Source organism: Alosa sapidissima, chromosome 1 (genome assembly GCF_018492685.1).
Source record: "Alosa sapidissima isolate fAloSap1 chromosome 1, fAloSap1.pri, whole genome shotgun sequence".
Taxonomy (NCBI): Eukaryota; Metazoa; Chordata; class Actinopteri; order Clupeiformes; family Clupeidae; genus Alosa; species Alosa sapidissima.
The window spans coordinates 13,786,928-13,807,903 of record NC_055957.1 but is presented as its reverse complement, the minus strand read 5'-3'; the positions used below and the strand labels follow the sequence as shown (position 1 = coordinate 13,807,903).

At 43.1% G+C, this 20,976-nt stretch overlaps 1 protein-coding gene across 2 annotated transcripts in view; it reads right to left on the bottom strand.

Moving 5' to 3' along the window:
• Positions 1–20,976, bottom strand: part of brinp2 (bone morphogenetic protein/retinoic acid inducible neural-specific 2) — a 75,587-nt gene that overhangs the window by 28,821 nt on the left and 25,790 nt on the right. The window contains exons 2-5 of one of the 2 annotated variants that reach the window (XM_042108612.1): positions 13,544–13,856; positions 6,604–6,794; positions 5,289–5,470; positions 1,450–1,555 (exon numbers count right to left, since the gene is read on the bottom strand). In XM_042108612.1, coding sequence (XP_041964546.1) covers positions 1,450–1,555; positions 5,289–5,470; positions 6,604–6,794; positions 13,544–13,806 — 742 coding nt within the window. In that variant the 5' untranslated portion in view covers positions 13,807–13,856. The remainder of the gene's footprint in view (positions 1–1,449; positions 1,556–5,288; positions 5,471–6,603; positions 6,795–13,543; positions 13,857–20,976) is intronic. The other variant, XM_042108613.1, reaches the window with a different exon arrangement.

Below are 20,976 nucleotides of genomic sequence, written 5' to 3'. Positions count from 1 at the left end.
TATGAAATCATGTGGAACAATTTAAACACATTGTAAAACTTAAAGCGCAAATTTGGAGACATCCATGCATGTCGAAATTTACTGCAAATTCAAAACTGGATTACTCTGGAACGGCTAACTGTACAGGGGACTGCTTTACACCTTTGTGTTCGGTAAGGTCTGCTGTTTATTCTGATTTAATGGGTTGTCATGTGTTAAAAGAAGGGTTCGTGAAGTATTCCACCGAGATGAATGGGTAGGGAGATCATGGACGCAAAACCTTCAGTAGAGTATGATTAAATTTAATTATATTATTTACTTTTCTCGCGAACCGTTCAACACAGCAATTATCGGCTAACATCTTTAAAAGCTGAGAAAAAGCTCTTTCATGTGATACTTGTGATGTCTGTGTGATGAATAGGCTACTTTGCGAGTAGTTCAACTGAGAAGAATGGGTGAATTTGGACGCACTTTCTTGCGCTGTCACTTTCTCCACTGCGTAAACGACTAAATTAATTTGCGCTGTGAATGCTAATATTATTTTGACAGGCCACAGGCTAAATAAAAATCGCTATTAGTAGGACGCAAAGCAGAATATTGAAAGAAGGGGGCACCAAGGCCACCGTGGCCTGTAAACCTATGATTTTCAAAGGGGCTTCACGGCCAACTCAAGGTGGCCGCAGTGAAATTCCTACCCTGGTCACAAGTGTCAAACCAAATGTAAAATAAAACATGTAAATGTAAACATATCGCTACCTTATTTTGCATGCCATCATCTAGGAAAAATGACTATGTAACTAAAACCCTTTCTCTGTATTTTTGTTTTTGCTTTAGTAGAGATGGATGTGATGGGATGGGAAGAATCAATAGTCCTAAAGTATGGATGATATGGACTTAACGGGTGAGCTCCACAGCACTGATCTCATGCCAGCACAAAGGCCAGGATCAGAGAGCCTGTGAACTGTGACTGCCGCTGGGGCAGACGAGCAGAGCAAGGCACCCGTGTCTGACAAATACATCCATGAAGTTCTCCTCATCAAAATGAAGGCTGCCCCAGTGTCAGTAGCACTGAGAGATGCTGCTTTTAAGCGCTGATGTTTTTGGTCTCTGGCTCTCTCTTGTCTCTCCTGCCCAGCCCTGGAAGAATTCTCCTCTGTATACAAATGAAACAATAAAGCAGTACAGCAAAAAGCGCTAACACAGGCTTTCAGTTCTTCTTGATACAGTACGTGGCATGGGTTTTTTTTCCGCTTATAAAGCCATATTGCACACTGAGCCACACTCTATGGCTTTGCTATAAGGTACCCTTCGCTATGGCTGTGGCACACTCTTAAAGACTTCAGAAATGATAGTAGAGTGCCACACAGAAATGCCAGGCTTTTAGAGGGTTCTGTGATTGGGCACAATGGGAGAAAGGAAAGATGGATGAAATTGAAAGAGGTGGTGGTCGATGGGGGAAATTGTGCTTGCCTTTCAGATGGATCTTATTTTCAGGGCTGTGCACTAAGACGGAGCTCACAGAATCCAGACTGTCGTAGTTGCTGCATCCGAGGGGCCCCGTTCTGGTCTCGGTTACCTAGGAAACAGGGAGATATTTTAATGTCTTATTAGTGGCGTCATCATGCACCTGTTTGCCCCCACCCCCGCCTCTCCACTGATAAACGCTGGAGATTGGGTGTGTGTTGATGTCTTAAACAAACCAATAATAAAAAAAAAACGGAAAACACACCCACAGCAAACCGTTTAAGCAAATACATAAATGTCACCACTCACACAAGCACACTCATCTCATCTCATCAGCTCATCATCTATCAGACCTATCTCTGCATTGTCTATGGAAAAGTACTAATGGAAGTCATAAAAACTCAATATTAGGCTGGAATCATGCTGTGCCATTGATGTCATCATGAAGCCTCTTAACAAGAAGAAACCAATAGCAGTTTGTGCAGGCACTGTGAAACTGAAATATACATGTTCATAAATAACAACATTCCCATGAACCCTCTAAAACTAATTATGTATTTACTATATCGTTTTATATAAGGGTATATATAGGGTTGATAGAAATGTTAAACATTCTTCTAAAATGGCAATTGGTTAATTTACCATTTATACAGCATTTGTTTATCAAAGTCATTAGATGCAGAAAACATTGCACTGAAATACATAGCATGCATCCTTCTATGTGCTTTCATATGTTCTCCAAATGCTTATTGTGTGTCTTCTATGTGCTTTCATATGTTCTCCAAATGCTTATTGTGTGTCTTCTATGTGCTTTCATATGTTCTCCAAATGCTTGTGTCTTCTATGTGCTTTCATATGTTCTCCAAATGCTTATTGTGTGTCCTGTTTAACTGATTTTGGGTTCTCTAGTAAACTTGATGACATGAAAGTCAGAGACGTGTACAGGATTCTGTCTTTTTGATGCAAAATCAATAATATTGGCTGAGTGGTAACATTAAAGGTTGGGTGTACACAGCCACAGCCACAGTTTAAAAGGGTGCTCTTCCATCCAAAAAATACACCATTGCCATTTCATGAGAAGGCTTTTGTTTAAGCAGTTCAAGTGCCTTTTTTTGCTGGTTCCAAGAGCTCATTTTACTGCAATTTCCATACAAACATTCTCGTGAGAAACAGAGGCTGAACATTTCTTTGAATGCCTCAGCGAGGCCAGAGAGAGCCTTGAGGTATCCACCCAGGCGGACTCTGCAGCTCCATTCTTCCCCTCTCACGGGTGATTAGCTCGGCTGGCAGGGAATTGAGTTGCAGGTGGAATGCATATCAAGGAGCCTCATTTATCAGCGGCATAGCACTTGACTCAACCAGATGCACTTCTGGGCTAAAGACTCACAAGCATCAACTCAGGGACCCCCTCCCCCTTCCCTCGCTTATTTTGCGCTGCTTTTCGCCGGTTCAGGGAAGGACAGGGGAGGATGGCCGCGGACGCCTCATTGGTCTTGACACCTAACGTCAATCAGGCCGTCAGTCAGCGGCATTGGTGGTAATCTCTGCCTGTTTCAGCTTTAGTGAAGCCTGTGAAACTCGCAAGGTGAGAGATTCCTTGGCCCCTCTTTGCTAGTCGCTAATAGCTACTTCATGTCTGATCTCTGCTCTGTTATTGGTGTCAATTCAGGTCACACTGGCATAAAGGAGCATAAATGCCATAAATGCAGACTAGTAGCATCCACTCCATTTCTGCACCACTAATTATTAACATCTGCCAGGCATATGAATAATATGTATGCTGTATGCTAATTCCTTCAATACCACTGAGCCATTTCATGTTGTAAGGCTAAAGTACTGGCCATCTAATAAATATCCCTTGCCCTTGTCAGGCTCAGGGTTACTGTTAATAACTTGTCATTATGACAAAGTAATATAATTACATAGGATGTCTTTAACCAGGATCATTCAACCCCATTAAACGGCACAAAGAGGCTATTCCCAAAGTTAACGTTGACAAACACTGGACAGGGGATAGATGCATATTCGGCTATACAGGTTTATATTCAGCTTTGATTTATGTGTGAAAATCTTCTTTGACAGAAAAGATCATCCATTTATTAATATTTCATTTCTGTGAGACTGTGCCATGGAATGATTTGATGATAACTGTGATCAACACATTTATCAGATGTACTGCTGCAACCACCTTGTAATTGCACTGTCAAAATCGAAGATAAAACTGACATGCCAGATGACATCTCTGTTCATACGAACATTGTAAATGATCACATATGTTCACTCTATGACAACTGTAAAAATGTATGACAAATTTACATGAAAACTAGCATAAAGACTTATTCTGTCACACATGACTTAAGAACAATAAACAATAAACAATAAACAAGACAAATGTGCAAAACTGGCGAGGATTGCTTAGGTTCTGTTAGCATGTCCACAGAAGCAGCTAGTCTGAGAGCTCTTCCATTTCCATTTAAAAGGAAGCAATCGACTATTTAAATGGCATTAGTGATGGACTTCTTATAAAAGCGGCATCACCCTGGCAGCTAATTAATCAGCAGCGCTCACACTGACACACGTACCCAGATGAGTCCACCATTGGATGCCATGGGCTCCCTGTGGGCAGACACACCTGGCAAATCGGTCCACTTTGCAGCCAGTGAACACCTAACCCCACCTCAATCCAACCCAACTAAAACAGCCATGTGTGAAGGTCTGACTCCACACCACTGGAGCACATCGACTAACTCTCCCCACTTCCATTATCATGCTGTGTTTCAGACTCAAGACAATCACAACAGTTTTTTTTTTTTTTTTTTTACTCTGACAGCGACACTTGAAATTGAACAAATCTGCCACATGCTTTGTCCACAGTCATTTTCACTTTTCCTCAGTTTTGACAGACCTTTGAAAATGTCTCTTTTTGAAAAGTCGCACTTTGTGGCTGCTGTGTGTGGGGTAGAGGGAAGATAGAGAGATGGGGTGAGAGTAGGCGGATGATATGCATGGTGGGCTCCCCCGCCTGCAGGCAGAATGATTATCTCCCAGCAGAGCTTCTGCTTCATGCTCTTGTTCCAGACAAGCAAACTTTTGGACTTTTTCCTCAACTTGCAATTTTAAGCGGGCCCCTACAGATTTCCACCCCAAAAATGGCATTCATACTACTGGCTTGGGGTGGTAAGAGACAGACAAGAAAAACAACAAAGAATCAATAGTTGGCCACCAAAAAACTGCCTGTAGCGATAACTACTGCATGAATGCGTAAAATACAGTGTGGAGGTTTTGAGTGTTTTCTATTAAACTGACAAGAATAATAAGCATATTTTCAATAGATTTTAAAGCGACAGTCTGCCATCAAAATCAGACACAAAAAGCAATCCAGACAGACCCTCTCACCGCCTACTATTACAGCAGAGCGCCACTTGACAATATGTCCTTGTAAGGACAGTCACAGGCCTTAAAATAATATCATCATACTGCACATGGCTTAGAGACTAGGAAATTCAGAAATATTGTACTAACATGTTGAAAGTCTGTGCTTTTGTATCCGTACAATAAATGTGGGAACAGTGCCGCATTCCATATGTGTAATCCGTTAGAGAAAACCTGCCCTGAAGGGAAGTTACTATATACACACTACAACACAAAATGGCCCCCTTCCCCAGTCACACAAATGAACAGCTGTTCAAGACCCTTGCAAGACAAGTAAGGGATAATGCATTGTCCACTGGTCATTATCGGACAATAAGTCCCGACAGGGAGAACAGGCCCCCAACGAAAAACCAAGCTACTTCATTTCTCAACTTGGGTAAGGTTTATAACAATATTGCTCCATCTTGCGTTACCTTGATGGCAGAGGTTGCGATCTGCAGGTGGTGGAGACGCCTCAGGGTGCTCTCCCTGTCGGTGAAGTAGGAGGCGGCCAACTGGTGCAGGATTTCCAGGGAGACCACTGAGCTGTTGCCATTCCCCTCGGACTTTTTGCTGAGCTTCTGCTTATCCAGGAAAATTGTGAGCGATTCCTCCCCTTTGAAAAGAAACAGGGTGTAACTTAGCTGCGTTAGGCCTCCTTGACTTGACTGCAACCTCAGTTCACATTGACTCAGTCTCTTAACTTAGATACAAAACAATGAGAGAGAGAGAGAGTGAGAGAGACAGAGAGAGAGAGAACTCACTTCTGTCAGTTTAAAGTCAGTATAAATGTCCTCATATATTTATGTCACTACAATACTTCTAAACTTACTCAGAGACTGATCTGAACCCACAACTTTGCCACTGCTGCTACCACGACTCGCCACTGCTGCTACCATGCTTGACCAGAGAAGCTCTGTGACCTTGCCAGTGTCTTAAACGGGAACCCGAATCTCCTCTGCACGGATCTTTAACGATCAATGCGTTGTGACCTTTCCCGGGAGAGAAAGCTGTTTCCTCTGTGTGTTCAAAGTAAAAAAAAACAAACGGCACAGTCCAGTCTGACCAGACAAGACCCGGTGTGTGCAGGCCTAGGGAGACACTGGTCCTCCGGGCTGCCTAACACAGGCTCGCCTGCATTTCCCAGACACAGATGAGCATTGTTACTGGACTCCATCTGATTAGTATGCAGTCATTATCCTCATCCTCGTCTCCCCAGCAGTCCTGGCCGTGTTTGAGTCGTTAATTACCAGCGCTCACTATAGGTTTGCGACTACATTCATCTCTCTTGTCACTTAGACTCTGCAGCCTCAGTGTGAATATTCACCAATTAGTGACATCATAATTAGCATGTATATCTCGGTGCCAGAGCCCTGAGTTAGTGTCTTTGTGAATGTTTAGACAATGAAAGTGGGACAGTTTGCCCAATTGATTATTTAAATGAGAAAGAGACAGGCAAGAAAGGGAGGGGGAGAGACCAACGGAGACAACAAGAGACATTGCATACAGTAGCAACCACATAGCACCTCATTGGCAGCTCATCATCATTTAATATCATAGACAGTTGAGATGGTATTCTTAACACTTATGCCAACAGCCAGGTTATTGCCAGGTTGAATCCTATGTGTGATTGATATTTCTACCTAGAACTAGTATGTATTGAAAACAAACATCAACACTTCACATTTTCACCACACTCCACTCTATTTCTTTATTTCCACCAGCAGAATTAGAACCAACAGAACTTACCACCAAGAGTAGCGGACACTAAGAAGTGGGTGCCATATTTCTTGATCAGATTCTCGTTGATCTGCTGGAGAGTCGGCCTTCGTCCCAGCAGCCGGAGGTTGCGCAGGAACTCGGGTGCCAAGGGCAGCGGGGCCTTGAAGAAGTCTCTTTTCTCCGTGGCCAAGCTGTTCACTTTCCAGTGACTGAATTCCCTACAAGAGAGGTGAGAGAAGGCCAAACTCATCTGGATGCTGGCTGTGTGGGGAATTTTTCGAGCCCACTCTTTGATTTAGAGCGGGTAGTTTGATGAATGTGTTGGTGTGTTCACAAGAGTGAGCATGTGTACAGTTTCTGTGTGTGAGTGAGTGAGTGAGTGAGTGAGAGAGAGAGAGAATGAGTGTGTGTGTGTGTATGTTTCTGTCTGTGTACGTGCATGAGTCGTGTGTACAAGTCAGGAAGTGCACACATCAGCACATTAAGTAGTTCAGCATGTATTAATATGCATTAGAATATGCTTCTGAATATTGATGAGATTGGTTATACTCCTCTATCATAAATATGATACTCCCATGAAATACTCTCAGAATGATCACTGCTGACAGTTAAGTTAGCCAGCCCCAATTTCATAAATTAGTTTCCCCTTTGCACCAGTAAAGTGGAAAGTGCTTATACTGTGGTTTTGTTTTTTTATACTAAATGTTGTTTACTTTGTTTAATGATACCTGCCATTAGTATTTGAAATGCTGATGAAAGTCTCATTACAAGGACCTTCGCTGATTTGTATGCACACATTTATTTACCATGATTAAAGCAGGAAATCAAATGACACATGAAATTGGGACACCACAATCTCATCTCCCAAGATATGAATGGTAAAATCCTAAATGATAAAGCAGTGTCACCTTCATGTGGAAAGTGAAAATATATATGCCAGTCAATCTGGGACTTGCTCCAGGGCTTCATGACAGCTGTGTGCAATACTTTGATGATTGAAGATTTTTTAAAAATTATTGACAATGACGAGCTCAATTGGATAATGAAGCACATACTTTGAACTTTTGCACTTTGTGTGTGTGTGTGTGTGTGTGTGTTTGTGTGTGTGTGAGTCATGCTAAATGTAGGGCAATTAGGACACACGCTAAACGCTAAACCACCAACACGGCAAGCTCTTCGTTAGGCATTCTGAGTAAACACGGAAGTGCATTCTCGTCGTGTCCGTGTGGGAAAGATTTTCCACCGGGCCTATAACCTTCTGCAGTGTTTTCCAAGAGTTCATTAGCGAAAGGCCCTGCTGTCCATGCATTTGCTAATGATGATAGATGGACTTAATTACAGGCCTTTAAACACAAGCTGATCACACCTGCAGCTCTGTGGGGTTGTGAGGTCTTTTCCTCCAATGCTCCTCCACCAGTCTGCTGCACCAGCACGGGGATGAACCCCCCAAGCCTCCCCACTCCCCACATCTGGCTAACATGGATGCCTCTGCAGTTTCACTGCTCACTGACCTACAGTCAAAGCTGAATTATTGTTACTTACCCAAAGTGGGACATTTTTGTTTATTTAGTACAACATTTTGTATATTTTTGTTTGTAGTTGACAAATGACTCATTGGATGTCCAATGGACCTAGCAGAGGTTTGCTTTAGTGCCTTTACTTACTTAATGGTATTACATTTTGACCCACACGCAGTCACTCCTAAACATCCATGCATGGTCATTTAATTTCTTGAGTTGTGAAATAACCATGACCTTCTGGATATAACATGAGCAGCGGCCGCCCTGAAACCCTGTTTGTTCTTCACGGCACAGTGGAGTGAAGGAAACAGGATGTAACAGCGGATTCTGAGTCACTTCATGGAACCTAGTTAGCCCAAAGTGGGTTCCACTCATGCCCAGCTTCAGCTCAATTCCTGCTTCATACAGTACAATGTATCAATGCAATATGGATGCCATATTTCTGAACAGTAACACAGGCAGCTTAAAATATATATTTTTCTTTAATTATTTATTTTCTTTCCGGAGCCATAAATAATGCTCGTCATAGGCAGGAATGTCACAAACTGTATTAATGTGGCTCTATAAATGTCGAAGGTGTTAAGTCATTATTTATACAGTGTTATCCCACACAAAGGAAGACTCATTTCATGCAGTTTGGTTCATGGGGGAGAAAAAAAAAGTCGAAAAATAAAGCCAATTAGTGGCCATCCCCCTTTCCCCAGTTGCTGTGGTGCTGGCGGTGCATTCTACCAGACTATGCTCAGCAGAATGTGGGTGCCTGGCCATATTCTCCTCTGCCTAATTTGAGACATTTAAAACATTTCATCACAAGGTGGCAGATAGAGGGTAGACTGCCTCCATGAATCTTTAAAGAAAACGTCAAGAAACACTGCAAGAGATTTTTATAAGCATTTCCTCCCTCCTCGTAATTGGAACATTTCTTCTAAATGGGATAATGTATTGTGCAGTGCACCAATGGCTCTGGGCATTTTTTTCCCTGTCAGAGTTGAATAGCAAAGACTCTGATCCTTCTCTGGAATTAGACTGAATCTTGTTAATTGCACACAAAGTCACAGTGCTGAAAGCTATAATTAGATTTTCCACTTTTGGCATCTTGGGGCTCACGACCAATGGAGAAATCAGGGGGATAAATATATGTATTTGACATAGTAGTCAAATAAACAACTGAATGTGAAAAAAGAAAAGAACTGATGGAAAAAACATAAATCCTGGATACATTATACAAACAATCAGCTGCCGGCCACCGTATGGGAATCATGCATGTCTGAAGTCACCTTAAAGCATACCAGAAAAATAATATGCAGCTTTTTCATGCATCAGCTATCTAACATCTCTGAGTAAATTGGTTGTGCTTCTCTGAATCTGATCTCAGACAAACAAGAAAAGCCACCAGTCCAACAGAGACCTGTGGTTTAAACACTAGGGTCCAAACATTAGTTTCCATATTTATTTGGTCTTTTGTTATTGTGTATATTGTATTTATTTATTTTTGTACTTTTTTCTTATGATCTGTAACCCACAAGAAAGGACTCCTACACTTCTTCTACAATAAAGGAATATTCTGAAATATTTCTGACAATTAATGACAAAATGCATGCATCATTGTTTATATACACTACCGTAAGTTTGGGGCCACTTAGACATTTCCATTCCACTCCATTATAGACAGAATATCAGCTGAAATTACTTGCATTGTTTTTTGTTTTTTTTTATCAGGGCATCAGTTTTCAGATTACATTATGTGCTTATATAATTGGGTTCTCCAATGTTTTCTCAGTTAGCCTTTTAAAATGATATCAGATTGGTAAACAGAATGTGCCTTTGGAACATTGGATGAATGGTTGCTGATAATGGGCAATGTAGATATTGCATTAAAGATCAGCCACAACAGTCATTTACAACATTAATGATGAAAACAAGGACATTTCTAAGTGACCCCAAACTTTTGAACGGTAGTGTACATTTGGTGGCGATGAGTGGGGAGGACAGACGCCTCTGTGGATGTAATCGTTTTGCAATAAAGGCCAAGCAACAACCGTTTTTTGGAAGTGCTTTTCCGTTGCCCATCTGAAGTCCATCTATTCTTACTGTGTGTGTCCATTATCATGCCTTGCCGCACTCCATAGGAAATGAACTGTATCCGTGGGATGCAGTGGGCTTGCCATGATAATGGACACAAGGAATAGCTGGACTTCAGGCAAGCAACTACTTAAAACAACAAACTTTGCTGTAGATGCACACGGCACACAGTATCATTTCAAACGCTGTGATTGGTGATTGAGCTGGTACGTTGTTTGACGTGTCCGCAAAAACAATATGAGTATACTTGGGAAACACCAAGGAGCATGTGTTGTGTCGACAGAATTATACCTTGTATGCTGCTAGGTTGAAAAGATTCAAACTATATAGCATGATATGGCAAAATCTACCAAAAAAATGTTTACATGATCAATTTAGCTGGAAACTTTCAGATATGAGTTTTCAGCTTGCAGGCTGAAAGCCTGTCTTAGCCTTTTTTTGTTGATAACATAATTTTGAAAATAAGCTTACATACCTATTCCGTGGCCTCTATTGTACTTTATGAAGTCATAGTATACAAATAAAATATAAAAGGGCACAAATCAGGTAAGGTAAGTAAATAAGAAATGACAAAATCATGTTTTCAGCAAAAAAAAAAAAAAAGACTTGATTCACAAAACACAGGAAAAAGAACCACTCAGCAAAACCCAGGCCCAACTCAAGGATATCAATACAGGATGTGAAATTTGATTTCCGTCAGAACAGGCTCAAGTGAGGTTTCTGAGACATTCTACAGTGAGTGATTGAAGTGCTAAATTACATTAAGTCAACTGAACACAAAAGCACTGCTCTTCAAGGCATCCCTCACTTCAATCCAACAACAACACGCCCCTCACAAATCAAATTTCAAGGCCCCTGGACCCTGAAGTTGCCAGAAATTTTCCTCATTACTCTGCAAATATGGCCCAGCATTTTCCTACATAACACAAAAAACCCATTCATCTCAACACTCTCATCTCTTCTGAGTCCCTCCATTTCTAAAGAGCCCATTTACATTTACAGGCATTCAATCACAGATGGCGATGTCTGCATACATGACCGTTTTGCTGACTTATTTTCTTGGCCACACTACTGATTGCTTGTGGTACACAGCCGTTACTAGGCTACAGGACCCCGGAGGATGAGAGGGGAAGGGGGCCATAATCCGCTGGGTCTCGGTTGCTCGTCATCGTCTCCATTTCGCCGGATACCAAGGGCACGCTGAGCCGCAGGTAATGCCACACAGGGGGGACCATCCGTCTTCCCAAAACCTCTCCAGAGAGACCTTACGTCATACGTGTTTTCCTCTCAGCTGACTGTAAACATCCCTTTTCTCTTTGGCAGCCCAGCTTGTAAAGTGTTGCAGGATGTAAATTATTAATACAGGGTACTTACTTTTCTTCATTTTTTTTGGAGGGGACTATTTTTGCCTCTAGCTTTTATTGTTTACCCATTAAAGGAAAAAACTAAATTTTAATTAATCTTCAGACGAGCCATGTGTGCTTCACAGGACAACAGAAAAGAACAAACAGACACACAAGCAAACAGTCGAACAGTCGCAGTGTCCTCAATATTTCTCAGTAACCATCTCTTGATGAACAAATATGCTGGCATTCAGTCATTTCATGCACCTTCCAGATGGATTAGACAGGATCGACTAAGCCTTATTTCAACTTACCAATCAAACTCTGTTTACTTGCCACTTTGGCTGGGTAAACAGACCAAATTGTCTAAACATCGTACGATTCCCATATTAAAATCCCCCACCACCAGTCCTTGTATAAGTAAGGACCATTGAATGTTATCTGGCAGGAGTCGTTTGCTTCAGCATAACCTCCTCCAGGGAGGAACTGTGACCAAGGAAACGGTGACAAGACTCCCTCAGAATGCGCCCAGCTGGTGTCCCTCCACCCCATGTGTGGCAACTCGGACACCCCACCGGGCCCAGTGCACGGAAACAGCTTCCTTTCAGAATACCCATTGGGGTGGGTGCAGGGGAGGACAGTTAACATATTAGGTCCTTCCACAGAAAACACTGCTAGCAGGAGGAAAGGGTTCCCCCTGATTTCATTCTAAAGCGGAGTTAAGGTATCACCACAAAACATAACATAACAGCCACAAAGACACCTACTTCCCACTGCTTATTTCCCCCTGTCTTTCAAATCTTCACTCATGCACACACACACAAACACACACTCACTCACACACACACACTCACACACACACACACACACACACACACACACACACACACACACACAATCAAATCCAGCCTCTCCCACACAGACACACACACACACACACACATGCCACCACCAAATCACCCGCATGCACTCACACACAGACACACACAATTGACCCTGGAAGGCAGCCTCAGAGACAGTGCTGGCGGTGCTCTCACTCGCACTCACAGTCCACCACAGTGCTGCAGGCCTTTTCTCTGTCCAGCTGCTCTGCTCATGCTGGGCTTTGGAATTGGCGTGTGCTGGGAGTTGGCCAATGGCAGCCCTGTGCGGGCAGGGGGTAGAGGAAGCGGGCAGAAAGGCCAAGCTAGACCCACACGGATAATTCAGTCCACTGCAAAACAACACACGATGTCCCTGATAGCTGCCTGATAGGGCTGACATGTTCTTTGCAGCAATTAGCTATGTTAATTTTCCTGATTCCTTAGTGGGAACAGAATAATATGGAGTTGTCTTTGTTAAAAAATAGCAAACAATTAGACTTAATTTGAGTGAGGCAAATGTTATTCAAAATGATACCATCCGGGCAGTGTGACTCAGTGCTTCTAAGTGAAAAGCATCCATAACTGTGTGTGTGCAGTATGTGTGTGTGTGTGTGTGTGTGTGTGTGTGTGTCACTCACTGTCTTAGTCATCTCACACTCTGTCACCAAACATGAGTGGGATGCACTGCTGATTTCTGCCCCACTTACATCATAAAAGCGGCATCCGGCCTTCCTTAGCATCGCTGCGTCAATGTGCACAATGTTGTTACAGCAATCTGGCAAGACTGTTAGAGAACTGACATTAAATCACGTCATCTTGGGAACAGAGTTTAATCCTGTTGTGCCTTCCCCCTCCATATTGGCTGTTAATCATTGCTGGGAGACTGGGAGACATCTCCTAAGATGGCAGGGAACAGAGCTCAGCTCGATCCTGTAATTTCCCCAGTATTTACTATTCCTCAAATGTGTGCAAATGATGACAATCCATCAGGCCTACTCTTATCCTGCTGTTGTTAGTCTGTTTGCCAGGTACTTAACACAACACAGAGAGAGATAGAGACAGAAAGAAAGAGTGAGAGACAGAGAGAGAGAGAGAGAGAGAGAGAGAGAGAGAGAGAGAGAGAGAGATGGAGAGAGAGAGAAAGAGCAAGAGATCCTACCTATAGATTTTGTAGCGGGTGGTGAAGCCTTGCTGGAAGCGCTCCTTGAACTCAGTGTACTCGGGGCAGCGGTGAAAGGGCCCTTTGTCGGAGAGCAGCCAGTCCAGCTGGCCGCTGGAGCGGCCGGACACGGAGGAGAAGGGTGAGGGGTTGGGCTCAGCCAGGGCCAGCACCCAGCTGAGGGGGCCCAGGGATGCCCACTGCCATAAGAGCATCAAGAAGAACCATCTAACGACCGCAGCTCTCTGCCAACGCAACGACATCCTGCCCCTGGGCACCCGGGACCAGCATTCTTCTGCCACTCCCCTCTGACCTAGGACAGGAAGCAGGAAGAGAAGCAGAGAGACACAGGGTCGTGAGGGACAGGCTGGAATCCCACTGAAGGAGGCTGGTAAGCTACTGCACATTTCAAGTTATTACGGAAGCATACATACACTTGTACACACCAAAGTTAAACAACAAAGTGACGACAAACAACAAATGTTGATGAGAGCAGACACCAGATCACATTTTTTACTCCTATTCCAGAGGACTAGAGGTGCATGATGAGTTATCTTGCTTGAAATGGGAATTATAAGTGATTTAATCATGCAATGCTTGTCCATTTGGTTTAGACAATCTGAGCCTACACCCAGGAGGTCTGATCTGTGGTGAGGGCTACCATTCTGATTCCTCTAAACAGTTTGTGAAGCAAGACACATATAAAATTATTTAATCCACAGTCGGGGGGATAAGACAAAGAATAAATCATCAAAAAACCGGGTTCTTGGGGGACCTCATATTAATGAGTTGTATGAGAGTATCAGCAATGCACAATCAAACCCAGAATACTGATGCATGTACAAGAGACATTTTATACAAAATAGCTGGGACCATCAATATTCCCAGACATTGTTTCTAATCTTCTCCAAATTCACAATAAGAATTGATTTCACAGGGGGCAGATGCATGTTGGAGTACTAAATGATGCATGCAGCCATCTAGCTGTTGTTCACGTTTTGCATAGCAATAGACTAAAATATTAAGACTATTTGCAAAGCCTTAAACCATAGTGAAATGAGAAAGTAATTAAATATAATGAGTGAGGTTTAGACTGAGGTCTTCCAGCATCTTTTTCAGACTGACACAGTGCAAGACATATGCCCCTAAAAATAACATGTGTAGGCTGTAGTTTTACCCTGCTGATGATCTGTTGTTTCAATGGAAGCCTAATGCTGCTTAGAATGTGAGGAACTGCAGGTTCAGACATTGTCTCTTAGAAAACAGATTTTTAAGACTCTCTGGTCCACTCTCTCACTTCTGATACATTATTCATCACCTCATCTTGCTAATACTGGGTGCCACTCCAACCCTGTGTCTGTGATGATCCTATAGATCAGTCATGCTCCCTCTCAGTCTGCTGTCTCTTTCCCCTAAAAACAAAAATCTACATCTACATTTGTTTTCAAAACAGAAAGAGTGAGAGAGTAAAGGATCAGAATGTAAAATTACAATGCAGAAGGCCCAGCCAACTTTTTCAAATTTTTAATGTCACCATCCAGAACTAGTGGCTAATGGTAAGTTGAAGGTTGCAATGTCTTGTGAACTGCAGAGTAATGAACCACATTAATGTGCTGACAACATTCATCACCACTCGCGCCACTGGTGGAGTCCTGAAACGCGTTCCCAGGGAGGATGAAACATCATGCTATTTGTCACACCACAGCGGAGTAAAGGGCAACGGGGTGTTTTCCTAAGAAACAGCCTCTAGCTATTACAGGACAACAAGTGCAAATGAAAGTCTCCACTACCACTGTGACAAATGGGACGTGCGGTCTATAGCAGAGGGCAACGAATAATATGCAATAACATATTGGCTACTCCGCTCTGTTATACGATTTCAGCCTCTAGGTCACAAGTCCACTGGGCCTGGCCCTAACCTTCTCTTCTCCCCAACGTTGACATACTCAGCTTCACCTGCCTTTTTCTCTTGAGGAGGAATTCATGCATACACCCACTCGTTGGAGCCGTTGGAGTTACGACTTCAGTTGAGATCATGACCCCTCCACATGACCCCTCTGTGGAACTCTCCTCCACAAAGCCGCACTCATCCATCTCAGCTCCCGGCAACAATAGCAAGTCCACCATGCTAAGCAGGAGATGAAAGATATTAATGCTAATACTACCACGTCAATGCTGGAACAAATGAATATCGGGTGACCTTCAAGAGTTACATAGCAAGTACCAATTCAAGGCTGCTTACCATATTTGACATTGCCCACTGCTAAATGAGCGAGGAGCAGAGAAGAAAAATGAAATAGCTCAGCTTATAACCCCCCCCCCCCTTTACCCACCTTGCACAAAATTTGCCTTTCAAATGAACCTAAGTTCTCAAGTGTGACACCCTGCGTTGAGACAACCCCACTCTTCCTTATTGCATCTCCATCTCTCCTGAGGTTAGACCTAATTATAAAATGCACTGGAAAATGCCAGCGAGACAATGGCAGAAATGCTGAATTTTAGCCTTGACATTTAATGTTCATCTTGCATTATTCAGATGCCTTTATATTTACTCTCCTCACATGGGAGAGAAGCTGGGAGAAAAAGGAGGTTCTTCCGGAATGCAGTCTGGAATAACTGAATGACAAAAGAGAAAGTTGTATGTACTCATTCCTTACGCTGCTTGTGCGTTCTAAGCAAAACAAACAGAGAGGGGAAAAGTTTTGAAGAGTCACTTGATTATCTCCAGATGGGATGTCATGTCACAGCTGCTAAATCTCAGCCACTGGCAACTGGTAATGCTACGTAGGTTGGCAAATATGTCTAAATGATCACGTCCTCGTCAGCTGGTCTGCCGCAGACTGGAGCACAAAGATGGACGCTGTGAAGTCCCCTCAGAATTAGGAGAGAGTAACTGATCTTTAAACAGGTGCGCTGCTCCTAAAGTTGGTGGTTTGTATTGCTGTTTGTCCTCTGTGGGTTGAAGCAGGTGTGCCATCTGGCACGGCATCAATTTGGCAGGCAAAGGGAAGCATTAGTGCCTCCTAATACACCATGTGGAGTCTGGAGCTGACTGGCTGTATACAAGACATTTGTCTCTCATGTGAGGGACAATATTTTATTCTTCATGTTCCACAAAAGTATGGACATAAGCATATTTACAGTAAGCCACACCCCTAGTCTTTAGAAGTCAAGCAACAAGATAGAGGGAGTATGAAAAAAGATTTCTGATGTTCTATTAATACAAGAACTAGTTACAACTACCCTCGTCATGGCAACCAACTAAACATGACAACCAATCAAAGCATTCATTTGAAGCTTTTTTTTATCGTGAACAAACAACAAAGAACAACAAAGAACAACAAAGAGATGTGGTAAACTTCAGCAGGACTTGCAGCACCTCATAGCAGGCTGAATTACGTAGGCAATTCATTCACATTAAGCAGTCACCTTTATCAGTGGTTTAGAGGCTATTTAACTAGACAACCCTTTTCTTTTGTTGGAGAAAGTACCCTCAGCACTGAACATTTATTCTAGTTCCTATTTCAAGGTAGGTGCTTAGGACGAAAGGAAGCAGAGTTGTGTTCACGATGCACACTCATCCACACTCATCCACAATACACAATACAGTGAAATGAATTTAATCCACTGTGCTGGGCTGCCTTATGGGTATCACCAGAGAGGGTTAAAGCGGAGCGGAGTAATCAAGGATCTTTGGTATCACCCTTTGACCGTACATATACGGAACCCTTTTCAACGAAGACCAGGTGGTGTTTGCTTGAGCACAGCATGCACCTCCGGGGTATAAATTCCCTGCATGTGTGTACTTCGTTCTCTTTTAGCATCTACCGACTATGTTGAACCTATACTCAACTCTACCACCGCTTGAGATTTTAAGAGCTCATGTGCATGCAGGTTCTTGGGTACTGTGTTTTTTAAAAGCTACCAACATTTATATATTTTTTAATTATCTGGACTCAGTACTCACAGTAATCAGTAATTGTCTCTGCATTTTTTCAGACACTATGGAAGCCTGTGCTGTGGCTATCATGGAAGCCGTGACAAAACAATGTCTATGCAGGAATTTCATCCCACTGGCAGACCACCATGATCTCTGTGTCATGTACTTGGGATTTGCTCATGCACAAGCAACCCACTTGCCTGGCAAGTGCCCTCGCTGCACAGTCATGAGATCAATTACACTCAACACAAGTTTTCATGTCGGTTTAGTCGGCGGATGACAATCCAGCCTTATGCCCTGTGCACAACCAGTGGTAAAGGTGCCTCACTGTTCACCTCCTTGCGTGGTAAAGTAGACCCACCCTGGCCTGTTGTGTATGCCCCCAGTGGCTGCTTTTCTATCCCCTCCGACAGCCCCATGGTGAGGTAAACCTACGCTCCCCTCCAAGTTGTATCTCCCCTCTAATTTGGGAGATAAAGCCTACACCTGAGTGGGAAAGTTGAAGACTGTAGCCCTGCTCAAAGTTTACCAGGCAGACCTGCCACAATGATTGGGCTCTAAGGTCAAAGAAGATAACATCACAGAGCTAAGAAAAGCAACTGATTGGTCCGTGTGTCTGACAAAATACATTGCTCAAGCACAAGGTAAAGCCCTGGGGTTTTTAATGATGCTGGAGCGCCATCTTGGGCAATGTCAGCAGTGTGGGCAGTGTCAACCTCACTCAACTCCCTGATCGAGACAAAGTCTCCTTAGACGCCCCTCCGACTGCCACAGGTTTGTTTGGAGCTGTGGAGGGAGCAATGGGAAAGAGGCTCAAAGCGGATCAAAATGATGGGCACAAAGCGGCTCAAAATGAAGGCACAGCCTTACAAAATCTTTTGCATCATCGCCAAGCTAACCAGTTTCGTGCCAGCATATCACAAATTCCACCGCCCCCTAAGACACAACTACGGCATCGTTCCCCCTCAGACACAACTACACCATCGTTCCCCTTCAGTGCACTCTTGCCCTCCAATGCAAGCAATCACACCCCAGCCCCCTCTCCCCTTAACGCACGTTGCGGTCACATTCGATTGGACATCATCGAGTGCGAAGCAGTGAAGAGAACCTTTGACTAAAGCAGCCACCCGGAACACACCCACACAAGCACCTCTACATCAGCTGCTACATGCCCACACATTTTCCCTCAAGAGGCTTTATCTATCACTCGCATGACACAAATAGCAATCAGACCTCTTTGCCTATAAGTTTAAATCTACTGGTGGAAGTCACACTCAACACTGCGGTCCAAATGCCCTCACCTCTCAAGCACATCAGGGTAGGCTACCCTCGGTCGTGCTATTGAGAGAGCTAGCATCCTGGGCTTTTAGTACAATTGCTAGCATGCTCGACTTCCGATCCGAGGTGTTGTTGTTTGCGGGTTCAAGTCCAGTCGAGTCCAGTCAACTCAACGCATATTACATTCGTGCCATGGCCCGGAGAGACAGTAGCCTATACTACAATGTTAAGTAAGAGATAATGTATAGAACGATTATTACACAACATCTTGCCAAAAAGAAAAACTAAACTCAACATGATATGAATGACTCTTTACATTTATTTGTTACTGTTTCATTGTGGCTTTTGCTGAGAAACAAATAGTTAACAACACACGCTGAACTTGAATCAAACATTCTTTAAAACACAGCTGATCAACCGTCTGCTTTCATTTTTGAATGAAGTTCCATTGCAAGAAGTGACCAGACTACCTACTGAAGTTCAGTAGGCTTACATAAGTTCACAAAAGCCCATGTCAGACAAGCAGTAGCTTATAGCTCTGAGGTCTCAGCACAACAATATTGCCATTCTCATTCTCGTTTCATACTGCCATATTAGTACAGTAAACATTGATTTAGTCTTATCTGTAGTTTAAAGTGTGTCTTCTTGTCATCAGAAATTTTGTAGACTGCCAATGTCTGTCGTAGCCATAGCAGTCTCACAACTAAATATTTAGGGATTACCTGGTCATTGGACTAGCTCCCCTCTTTTGCGACAACATCTACAGTACATAACCCATCTTATTCTCAAGATGAGGACAAGTATCAGCTGCGCTTTCCACTATCACATGAAGATGTCCATTAAATAGGAGGCGTTGTGGGGAGATGCTGCACCTAGCCTACAGCTGTGGGCTCTCACAGTGCCTGATTGTGTGTGTGGGTGAGCAGGTGTGCTCTCTGCACCACCCCAAGGCTGCATGTCTCTCTAAACTCCGGCTTTTCCACACTGGGTTCCTGCAACTCAGCACCTCACCAGCTGTCTTTGCTACAAGCTCTGGATTGCTGCTGTGTAAGGACTAGATTTCGTTAATATATAACAATGGCAGAAAGAGTTTTGTTGTCAAGAAAAAGCAAAAGTCTTCATCGTTATTTTTTTCAGTCAGCAGTTTGTTTGAAGGGGACTTAATTAAAGGATAGGAGCCTTCATCAGGCCTAGCTGACTCAGAACCCTATCTGGTCTTGTCCTGTGCTATCGCTGATGATAGCAGACAGAGAGATCTCTAATGCATGCATCCTCTGAATGTATGGCCTACCTTGTGTCTCATCCTCACCCCTACCCTCCACTCCTTCCATAATCCCATTCACTGACAATAACCACCGAGAGAGAGAGAGAGAGAGAGAGAGAGAGAGAGAGAGAGAGAGAGGATAGCTTGAGGGTGTAAATCTTATTTAATGGAGACATACTGTAAGGGAATGAGGTCATGGGATGAAAATGAATATACTGAATCACACAACTCTTGCATCATTGCCATTTTGATGAAGCACATGTGTGCAGGATTAAAAATGTCAAGGTTTTTGTCTATTGAATCGAGCAAAATGGAGCACAGGAGGGGGGTTTAAAATAAACTATTAATAAGGTTAGTCATCCTGCCTCAGCCTAACCCTGAACGGTGATGTGGAATATGGTGATTAGTGATTTCAGACACACATACTTATTTGCCTGTCATTTGCAAAGTATTTGGCAAGTAACCATATAAAGCAAGGATATTACAAGGATTAAATCTGAATTAAGACAAAGTCCAGAGTCTCTGGTTAAATGCATGACAAGGGAATTGACTAAGATGATTAGTAATGGAAAAGATTACAGTTTGCTTTGAGCACAGACATTTGATTCTTGTCTTTGGACATGCAAAAGAATTGTGTGTAGATGATGGTTGTGTTATGTGTATGAAAAAGTGAGAGGACCTTGCCTATCTCCCCAGCTTAATAAGCATGGCAGCTTAAATCAGCAATATGTAGTCAAGCTGATCTCCAGAGACATTAGCCGAGAAATGGCCAGAAGATGTGCTCAAGTAAAAATGTACTCTGCAGTAGGGATTAAACTAGATAACACAGCGCCATAAACCATACAAGTACAGACAATTACCCCTCATCACTATATACATTGTCTCTTTGCCATGTGCTTGATAATACGGTTGCAACATTATAGGCTAGAGGGAACAGAGTGTAACGCTGTT